The sequence below is a fragment of the Cetorhinus maximus genome, chromosome 18 (genome assembly GCF_964194155.1).
Source record: "Cetorhinus maximus chromosome 18, sCetMax3.hap1.1, whole genome shotgun sequence".
NCBI lineage: Eukaryota > Metazoa > Chordata > Chondrichthyes > Lamniformes > Cetorhinidae > Cetorhinus > Cetorhinus maximus.
Window position 1 is genome coordinate 69,352,804 of NC_135896.1, and position 11,521 is coordinate 69,364,324.

At 39.2% G+C, this 11,521-nt stretch overlaps 1 protein-coding gene across 2 annotated transcripts in view; it reads right to left on the reverse strand.

The window, feature by feature from the left end:
* Positions 1-2,208: 2,208 nt before the first annotated feature.
* scfd1 (sec1 family domain containing 1) overlaps positions 2,209-11,521 on the reverse strand; it is a 222,859-nt gene continuing 213,546 nt past the window's right edge. Inside the window, exons 23-24 of one of the 2 annotated variants that reach the window (XM_078562864.1) lie at positions 5,985-6,053; positions 2,209-2,468 (exon numbers count right to left, since the gene is read on the reverse strand). In XM_078562864.1, the coding sequence (XP_078418990.1) occupies positions 2,442-2,468; positions 5,985-6,053 (96 nt within the window). In that variant the 3' untranslated portion in view covers positions 2,209-2,441. Of the gene's footprint in view, positions 2,469-5,984; positions 6,110-11,521 lie in introns of both variants that reach the window. The other variant, XM_078562863.1, reaches the window with a different exon arrangement.

Consider the following 11,521-nt stretch of genomic DNA (forward strand, 5'->3'; position numbering starts at 1 on the left):
ATTATAAAGGATCCTTCAGGAAACAGTGATCATAACATAATAGAATTTCAGTGAGAAACTTGGGTCTGAAATTAGTGTCTTAAACTTAAATAATGGTAATTACAAAAGTATGAAGACAAAGTTTGCCAAATTAGGCTGGAAAATAGAATAAATAATGCAGTGGCAGACATGAAGGAGATATTTCATGAATTTCAACAGATGTATTTACTTAAGAAAGACTCCAAGAGAAGGGTAACCATACATGGCTAACTAAAGAAGTTAGGGATGGTATCAAATTGAAAGAAAAAGCATACAATGCTGAGAATATTAGTGCTGGTCCAGAAGATTGGGAGAATTTTAGAAACCAGGAAACAATGACTAAAAAAAGGTGAAAATCGAATAATAAGGGTAAACTAGTAAGGAACATAAAAACAGTAAGAGCTACTACAAGTATATTATCAAGAACAAGTAGGGAAAAAGCTAATCTTCCTCTTTAAATCGACACAAAAAGCCTTAAACAAAATCAGAAAATGCTGGAAAAACTTAGCAGGCTTGGTAGCATCTGTGGAGGGTGAAACAGTTAATACTTTGAGTCCAATATTACTCTCCTTCCGAACTCCCAGTATATATGCGACGTGGTGTTATCGGTCGGGTAAAGATGTTAATAATGGTTATTTTTTTTATAGTTTAGATTATTAGCTGCCTACTTAGTAATGTTTAGTCTATGTTGCTTTTAGTTTGTTTATTATTGTAAAAGTCTTAAAGCTTGAAATCTTGTCGTGCAATTCCTTTAAGTAGGTTACTTGGAATTCAAATATCTTCTTAAAAGGTATCGGTCTCTATGGAGATCGTAACATTGTGAAGAATTATTCTTCAATATTCAGCACTTGCTAATACAAATCCAATGTACTCCATCACAAAAACTATGTCCTTCAATCACCATAATATTGGAAACGTCTGCTACTCCTACAACCCATCTGTTGCTAAAATTCCGTCCATTGTTCTGTGTTTTCTGGACTTCACTATTTCGGTGTTCTTTGTTAACATTCAACTGTTGATTAACTTCTTTCCTTCTTTCTATGGTTCACAACAACAAATGACACTTGATGGTAGAGTACACAGAACAGGCTTTGTTGATAGCCAGTCTAGGTGTTGATCTATACAGTAGAGAGTGGCTTGCAGTTTCCAACTCTATCTTCCAAGCCCTCTGATAAGCTGCTGAAAATCATTCTTCTTTATACACCTTATTTTGTCTACATCAATGGTATACATCACAAATGAGACCTCGTGATGTATTAATTCCTGGATCCTCTGATGGCATAAACTATCAAGTATTTTTACTTCAAAGATACTTAAACAAGTTTTTGACTTAACCATTTGCGACTCCATTGAAGAGTTGTTTTATTAACTGTTTCTTTTATTGTTAAACCAACAAAATATGTAGTCTAATTGTGGTTCATCCCAACATTTTTTTCAAAATATGGGGACTTAAAAAGCTTGAACAACTTGTAAGTTGTTCAACTTATAAGAAATGATGTTAGAATTAAAAAACAAGGTGGCACAGTTTTTTTAAAACATAGTTTATTATAAAACTATGAACTAAATAGAAATTGAAAATTCCAGGCCAGACTTTGAAGACACTTCTTTGGGGTTAGAATTTATCAAAATTATCAGTGGACCCGAGAGATGGGCTGAAGCAGTATCAGATTCTTCCATTAGCAAGAGCTAATTACACAGCTCACAGAGGACCTTAAAACAAAAAATAAAACCGTGCTGCATTCTCAAATATCAAATCGATTCCTATAAAATGTCTAAGTACCTGGCCAATTTCAGAGCCAAGTATCCAAGGCAATACATACAACATATATTAATTCCTGGACTCGATGGGATTACATATGTTTGCATATAGAAAAAGTAGCCCATTACCCAGTAGATGAAAGCAGTGTATGGTGTGGTCCTGATCCATACAGATCAGGATAGTTGAAGGTTCAATCTCTGGTTTTTCAAATGAGCTGATTTCAGCTGAGGGAAGGACAGTAAGAGTATGGAAATTCTTAGCTGGCTGGCGGGGAGTCGAAAGAAAAAAGTTAAGTTCCCAGTCATGACTGCTACCTAATGACTTGCATGCTAATTTAAAAAAAAAATGTCTTGTTTGGTAAGATATGTTGCAAAAGAGAAAACATTTATACAAACTACTAGAATAAATAATTCCATTTAATACCGCAAAGATTTTGGTTTTCAGATTTATTTCAACTATTTGTACAGTTACATGATGTATAGTTGATGTTAAAAATTTCAGAAATTATATCCAATTGCATCAAAGAATTATCAAATAAATGGAATTACAAGTATTATAATATTACAAGAAAGCAGTATGTAAATAAAGGGTGACATTGGAGTAGCAAAACATGCTGTATGTATTCTCCCCACCTTGGCAATGTGCAGAGAAACTATAGTGTGTCTTAACTCTGAGATCCAAGTTGCGATAGCTGAAGGATAGAAAAGAGCACCAGTTACATATCAGTGTGGAAAGGCAAGGCAGGAGTAGTACCAGGCTCAATCTAGAATGAAAAATCAACCTAACAAAGCTACAACCAGGACTATCTGCAAACTAATCAAACAAGGCAAGCTGAAGACTGAAATCAGTGATTCCACACCCAACAGGTATGACCAAAATTCTGTAGCTCTATCTTATCCAGAGAATGGTGGTGCGCAATTGGGCAACTAATGGAAGGAACATCCATGGACATTCCCATTCTCCATCATATGAGGGCCGATGATGAGTGCAAGAGGCAAGGCTGAAATAGAAGTATTTGTAAGCATCTTAATCCAAAAGTAAAATGTACAGTCTACCTCAGCCTTGCGGAGAAATCAGTCTGTTACATGCCAGAGTCCAACCAATTTAGTTCAGTCCATGTGACATCAATAACTATACACAGCAAATGTTATGGGCCCTGCTAATACTCCTTTTTCAACATTTGGAAAGGACCGTACCCTCCGTGACATCCAAGCCTACTTCTGAGTCACTCCTAACAGTCCTCCCTTCCCTCCAGCACCTTTCTGTGCAAGTGCAGGAGTAACACCTGTCCTTTCACCTCCTCCTTTCTCACTGTCCAAGGCCCCAAACACTCCTTCCAAGTGAAACAGCGATTTACTTGTGCTTTTAATTTAGTACACTGTATTCACTGTTCAGGACGTAGTGTCCCCTACATTGGGGCGACCGCTTTATGGAATGGAGAGAATGGAGTTTCAGTCCGTAGGCATGACCTTGAGTTCCCGCCTGCTTCTTATTTGAATTCTCCACCTTGCTCCCAGGTTGACCTTTCTGCCCATGGCCTACTACAGTGTTCCAAAGAAGCTCAATGCAAACTCATGACTTATCTTTTGACTCGGCACTCTACAGCTTTCTGGACTCAACTCGTGTTCACCAACTTTAGATCATAACCTCTGCCTTTATTGTGTGCTTTTTTTTGTTTTTCTGGGTTGGCCCTGTCTGGTTTCTTTATCTATCTCTTCACGTTGCATTCAAACGTTTTTATACAGCCATTCACACCTCATTTGGACATAACCTTTGTTTCTTTACTATACCCGCTATCAATCTCTTTGCCTGTTGCATCATGAAATCTTTTGTTACTTAATCTCTCCCGCCCTCCACCCTATCACAATTTCCCTTTTGTTCTTTCTGCCACTCCTCCCTTCCACTGGCTTAAAAACTCTCACATTTCTATCCTTCTTAAATTAAAAGGTCACTCCACCTGAAACGTTAGCTCTGTTTCTTTCCACAGATGCTGCTTGACCTGCTGAGTTTTTCCATCACTTTTTGTTTGTTTATTTTCAGATTTTGCGATACTGAAAATCTGAAAATAAACAAACAAACAGTGCTGGAAAAACTCAGTAGGTCAGAGCAACATCTGTGGAGAGAAAGTAAATGAGTGTCCTTCAGAATCTTTTATCTTTCAATAAGATTATCTCTCATTCTTCTAAGCTCCAATGAGTACAGGTCCAACCTGCTCAATTTTTCCTCATAAGTCAACCCCTTCATCCCAGCAATCAACCTAGTGAACCTTCTCTGAACCATCTCCAATGTAAGGTTTTTTTTTATTCTTTCAAAGGGATGTGGGCATCACTGGCTAGGCCAGCATTTATTGCCCATCCCTAATTACCCTCGAGAAGATGGTGGTGAGTCGCCTTCTTGAACCACTGCAGTCCATGTGGTGTAGGTACATCACAGTGCTGTTAGGGAAGGAGTTCTGGGATTTTGACATAGCAACAGTGAAGGAATGACAATATGGTTCCACGTCAGGCTGGTATTATATCTGAGCACATTTTCTGTAGATATACTTGGAGGGGAAACTTGCAGGTGGTGATGTTCCCATGCATCTGCTGCCCTTGTCCTTCTAGGTGGTAAAGCTCATGGGTTCGGAAGATGCTGTTGAAGGAGCCTTGGTGAGTTGCTGCAGTGCATCTTGTAGAGTGTAACCTTCCTTAAGTAAGGTGACCAGAGCTGCACACAATACTCTAGGGGCAGATTATTGCGCTTGTTGGGCGGGCGGGCACCCAATCTGAACGAGTGTAAATTGATGCACGATGACGTTGAGCGAGCATCCCAACATCATTGCGCACTCGCACGATACTTCAGTCGGCGGGCACCTGCAGGAGCTGGCAAAACGCCCGCTGACAATTAACAGGCCTGTTAAGGCCATTAAAGTAATAATTAAATGACATTTTTCGCTGCCCATCCAACCTTACGGTTGGTGGGCAGGCAAAAAGGCCAAGCAGCCTTTGCGAAACCTCATCCATGGGCAGGATAAGGTTTCATTCAGCGATTTAAAAAAAATAAAACATTTTCAAACTTATTTCCTACATGTCCCTGCTCATGTGATAGAGTCACATGAGGGGACATGTTATTAACATTTTTAAATTCTTTATTTTTTATTTTCAAAAACCTTCAGCTCCCTGAAGCAGCTCTATGCCTCAGGGGGCTTTTACTGCGCACATATGCGAACTTCAGTGCTCGCACTCCTCTCGAACCCACCCAGCAGCGCTGCAGTGCGCATTTCACGCTGGCTGGCTGTTAATTGGCCAGCCAGTGGGAAATTGTGGTCGGAGCCTGATCGTGGGCGGCGGTCGGCTTCCTGACTGCTCCTGGGCCCACCTGCCGTGCCTGCCCGTCGATGGAAAAATTCTGCCCCAGGTGTGGTCTCACCAATACCCTGTACGGTTGTAGCTACTTTTATACTCCATTCCCCTTACAATAATGGCTAATGTTCCATTTGCCTTCTTAATTACTTGCTGAACCGGCATGCTGACTTATTGTGATTCACGGGCGACGACACCCAGATCCCTCTATATTACAACATTCGGCAGTCTCTTTCCATTTAAATAATATTCTGCTTTTCTAGTCTTCCCACCAAAGTTGGCAAAACTGAGATCAACTGCAAAATCCTCCAGGTGCGGGGGGCTCACTTCTGTCAAAGGACACGTTGGGAACCATTAATTCGAGTCTTAGGACATCCCTGCCGAAGTTCCTCAAGGCAGCAATCTTGACCATATTCATCCGATGAGCTTCACTGCATCAGGAGATCAAGAGTAGGACAGTTTCTGATGATTCTGCATTGTTAAGCTCCATCAAGAACTCCTCTAATAATGAAGCATCCCATATCAGCCGATAGCAGGGCCTGCACTAAACTTGGGTTTGGTCTTAAAAGTAACAGTAACATCTGTGGCAAGTTCCAAGCAGTGACCATCTCCAACAGGAGAAAGCTTAACCACCTCCTCCTGATGCTCAACAGCATACCATCTGAGCAGAAGTTTCACTGACTCATTAAGAAATCAATTATCTCTGAAACATTTTCTGTAGATATATGCATTTAAACAATGATAGCAAAAATCATTAACTTTAAGGTGAACCTCAGAACCAATTATGCTTACATAAATCTTGCGATTATCTACTCTTTTAATCAATACCATATGCCATAACTTAACAAATAAGTAAAATACAATACCTGCTTCAGGAATTGACCAGCATTGAACAGTTCACTGCAGCCATATAACACATGTTTACCAGGCTTATTCTGAATAAAAACAAAAGACATGAGTTTACTCCCAAGTATAATACATAGAATTGAACCTAAAATGTGGTCATGCACCAAGTTTTATCGTTAAAATTGCTGCTTGAGCATGAGATAAAATAAAATTCCACTAATGATTATCCACTTTCAATTAGATACTTCTAAAAAGTATTCAGAAAATCTTTATGTCTGAATGTCTTATACACCAATATTGTAGAGACAAAAAATCCTTCCTGTGCTTGAATACGTGCTCAGTTGCTGACGCCTCATGTACTAAAGTACACAGTTTAACATAACCCACCACTTAAAAATCATACAAGCACATTGTGTGCACTGAATCTGAAGTTTGGCAATGTTGGATGTTTTTAAAATTTATTTATTCAAGGGATGTGAGTTAGGCTAGTATTTGTTGCCCATCCTTAATTGCCCTTGAGCAGGTGATGGAGAGTTTCCTTCTTGAACCGCAGTCCATCTGGTCTAGGTACACCCACAGTGCAATCCTCATGGGCACCATATTACAGGAAGGATGTGAACACATTGGAGAGAGTGCAGAAGAGGTTAAGAATGGCTCCAGGGATGAGAAACTTCAGCTATGAGGATAGATTGGAAAGGTTGGGACTGTTCTCCTTGGAGAGATGAAGGCCGAAAGGAGATTTGATAGAGATGTTCAAAATCATGAGGGGGTTAGACAGAGTTGATAGGGAGAAGCTGTTGCCACTCATAAAAGAATCAAGAACGAGAGGGCACAAATTTAAAGTGATTTGCAAAAGAAGCAAGTGTGACACGAGGGATTGAGAGAGAGATAAAAGAGCTTCATTAAAATTTAAAATTAAATCTGAAGGACTCTCCACACTATTAAGCTAATTTTCAGAGGTTGCTTGGTAGTAATTAATACACACCATTCCATTAAAAATTCACTTACACTTGAAAGGACAATGCTGCTGTGTTTAATTGGCATCTATCGCAAAAGTACCAGACTTTGTTCCTTTCCCATGCTTGAATGCCAAACCTCTCCATGAGGTACTGGGGTAGCGAAGCATGTGGAGAAGCAAGGTAAATTCAATGGACACTTCTGATCTTTCATGTTTAACTGTGCACATGTGGACCCTGGAAGTTGCAGTCTGACTTATTCATTACTAATCTTTCTGCAAAATCTAGGCCATTGTTATCACATGTCCTAACACCCAATTTGTTCAAGGACATAGTTAAGCATTACAAAGTTTACTTTTGTATGTTATATGTAGGTACATAAGAAAATGGGAAAACCTGGAAAAGGCTCAATGAAATTATTCCTTTCTCAGAATTGGTGGAATATGGCATATTATACACTCTATCTAACAAATTCAGCTGCAGGAGGAAAGCTGGTTACTGGTATAACTTTTCAGCTTGAATGTCTCAGACTCACAAGGAGTAATAGTGGATTTTCAGAATACCAATGTGACATTAAAGCTAATTGAATTCCAAAGACAGCACCTCCCCAACGCAGGATCCATTGTTTACTGTGGTCATTTACAGCATACCAGTCCTTCTAGTCTTAAATCAGGTTCTTAACCAGATAATTAAGCAGCTTTTTAAAAAGTAATATTTCAACAATGACATTAACTGCTTTTGCTTTATCTATTATTACAAAGAAAAAAATAATTAAAATATTTAACTTTGCAGAACAAGTACCAAATTAACTAGTCTCAAGCAAAGTTCAAAATGTCACCTCTAGATATCTGCTTTACCCAAGGCTTCAAGTTTTAAACACCAAACCAGCTTTCCTCTCTATCTTTCTTGACAATTAAATCTAGCTCAGTTCCTCGAGTCTCCCTTCATAATTTCATTAACCTGAATTCATCTTGGACATACTTCTTTGCATGTTACAATGGAAACATATAATAAAATGCCAGCACAGGAGGTCATTTGACCCATCATGTCTATGCTGATAAAAGAAAGCTATCCAGCCTGATCCTGAACTTTCCCGCTCTTAGCTTGTAGTCATGTAGGTTACAGCGCTTCAAGTGCATATCCAAGTTTGTTTTTAAATGCAAATAAGAGTTCTGCCTCTACCATCCTTTAAGGCAGAGTTCCAAAGCCCCATCCTCTGGGTAACAATATTTCTCAATTCCCCCCCATTCCTTCTGCCAGTTACGTTGAATCTATGCTATTTGGTTACTGGCCACTCTGTTAAGGGAAATAGGTCCTTCCTCTATCTTGGCCCCTCATGATTTTGTACACCTCAACTTCAAAAGAAAACAAACCCAATGCATTCAATTTTTCTACATAGATAAAATTTTCCAGTCCTAGCAAGATCCTCATTAATCTTCCCTCTCTAGTGAGATCACGTCCTTCCTGTAATGTGGTGATCAGAAATGAATTTGGTGCTCTAGCTGTGGCCCAACTTGTGATTTATACAGTTCTAGCATAACTTCCCTGCTCTTACATTCTTTGCCTCAGCTAATAAAGTAAGGTATCCTGTATGCCTTCTTCACTACCTCACATCTAACTGTCCTGCTATTTTCAGAGATCTGTGGACATGCACTCTAAGGTTTTTCTGTTGTTCTACATTTCTGAGTATCCTACATTCAGAGGGTATTCCCTTGCCTTGTTCACACTTCCTAAATCTATTACCTCACACTTCTACAGATTGAATTCCACTTGCCACTTTTCTGCTCACCCATTATTGAATCTATTTTAGTTTGGCTGTTATCTTCTCATCCAGCATATAAAATGAAGAGCAAACCTGTAAGTGCCTGTAACACTTTCTAGAAAAACACAGTATAGGAAGTTTATACTGTAAACTATTGCATCACTAACATGTTGGGTGGGGTGGGATAGACTGGTGAGTACCTTTTTTCCCCCTCTTTTAGTTTTCTCCCATGCTCCTTCGTGCTGAAAGAATGGCTCATTTCTGCGGTGCCATTCTAGAAGCAGTATAGCTCTCTGCACCCTATATAACCAGTTATTTAGTATCTCTGAGGCTGTACAGTGGCTTTTGATTGTTGCTCAACCTGCCCTCATTTGGCAACCACATGCACGTACTTCCTGACGAAATGACTGGATAAATAAAGAATGGACCAATTTTTCTCCTCCATAATACAGGGGCACGAATTAATGCATTTCATTGCTGCCCTATTCTGGATCAGCTGATTCAACATGGATCAGAGGTCAAACTTTGGAGCTTCTTGGATCCTGGAATGGCAGTGGGGCTCATCACTGAGCCACCGGGGTGGAAATATGAGAGGTATTGGTATTGGTTAAGGTTTATTAGCAGTAATAAGGTTTATTAGCAGTAGCAAGGTTATTAACTATAGTATAACATATATACTATTATACTATTATATACTATTAAGTATAGTGACTATACTTCAAAATTACTTTGTTGGCTATAATGCATTTTGGGATGCCCATAAGTAATGAAAGGCATTAATAAGCTGCATATACTTCTTTTTTTCTTCTATACCTATCTGTAGCTCAACCTTTGACTCTTCATAATGTTCGAAAGGGATAATTTTTCAATAAGCACCCCTCCTATAAGTTATCACACAATTGTGACCAGAGTTTTTAAAACAATTTCATCTCCACTTTGCTGGAGAAGGGCCACTGTGACCATAAAGAGAGTTTGAAGGCTACAGATATCAAAAAAAATGTTAGTGAGAATTTTCCATTTATTATTTAACATTAAATTTGCATAAAATTCCATCTATGGTATCACAAATAAATTAATTTACATTCTTATGCCAGCCCTGTTTCATTTCAATTAAAACTATGTTCATTATTTTAACTTTCAGATTCAAAAGCTACATACAATAAATGCCTCGCCTGCCTCCAAGTAGATATTAGAAACATAGAAAACAGGAGCAGGAGTAGGTCATTGGACCCTTCAAGCCTGCTCTACCATTCAATATGATCATGGCTGATCCTCTATCTCAACTCCGTACTCCTGCATACCCCTTGACTTCTTTAGAGTCCAGAAATTTATCTATTTCCTTCTTAAATATATTCAGTGACTTGGCCTCCACAGCTTTTTGTGGTAGGGAATTCCATAGGTTCACCACCCTCTAAGTGAAGAAATTTCTCCTCATCTCAGTCCTAAATGGCCTGTCTCGTACCCTGAGACTGTGACCCTTTGCTCTAGACCCCCCAGCCAGAGAAAATATCATCCATGCATCCAGTGTGTCCATCCCTGTCAGAGGTTTATATGTTTCAATGAGATCTCCTCTCATTGTTCTGAACTCCAGTGAATAGGCCTAGTTGGCCCAATCTCTCCTCATACGACAATCCTGCCATCCCAGGAACTAGTCTGGTGGACCTTCACTGCACTCCCTTTATGGCAAGTATATCCTTTCTTATGTAAGGAGACCAAAACTGCACACAATACACCAGCCTCACCAAGCTGCAGTAAGACATCTTGCTCCTATACTCAAGTCAAGGCCAACGTGCCATTTGCTTTCTTAACTGCTCCTCATCGCTTACATTCCCACCAAATTTTGAATCGTCAGCAAACTTGGAAATATTACATTTGGTTCCCTCATCCAAATCACTGATATATATTGTGAATAGCTGGGGCCAGTGTTTTAGTGTTTTACTGATCCCTGCAGTACCCTACGAGCCACTGCCTGTCACTCTGAAAAAGGCCCATTTATTCCTACTCTCTGTTTCTTGTCTGCCAATCAATTCTCAATCCATGCCAATATATTACCCCCAATCCCATGTGCTTTAGTTTTACACAATAACATCTTATGTGGTGTTTTATCAAAAGTTTTCTGAAAATCCAAATGCACCATATCCACTGGTTCTCCCTTATCTATTCTGCTAGTTAGGTCCTCAAAGAATGCCAGTAGGTTTGTCAAACATGATTTCTCTTTCATAAATCCATATTGACTTTGTCTAATCCCGTTGATATTTTCTAAGTATCCTGTTATCACATCCTTTATAATAAACTGTAGCATTTTCCATACTACTGAGGTTAGGTTAACTGGTCTGTAATTCTCTGTTTTCTACCTCCCTCCCTTTTTAAATAGTGAGGTTACATTTGCCACCCTCTAATCTGCTGGGACTGTTCCAGAATCTACAGAAATTTGGATGACGGCAACCAACTGTTTCCATGGCCATCTCCTTTAGCGCCCTGGGATGTAGATTATCAGGCCCTGGGGATTTATTGGCGTTCAGCTCCTTAATTTCTCTGGCACTACTTTTTTAGTAATACTAATTTCCTTCAATTCCTTCTTCTCACTAGACCCTTGGTTCCCTAGCATTTCTGGAAAGTTATTTGTGTCTTCCTCCGTGAAGACTGAACTAAATTAGCTGTTTAATTGCTCTGCCATTTCCTTGTTTTCTATTATAGGTTCTCCTGTTTCAGACTGTGAGGGACCTACATTTGTCTTCACTAATCTTTTTCTTTTTACATACTTATAGAAGCTTTTACAGTCTGTTTTTATGCTCCTTGCAATTTACTCTCATACACTATTTTTCCCCTCAATCAATCT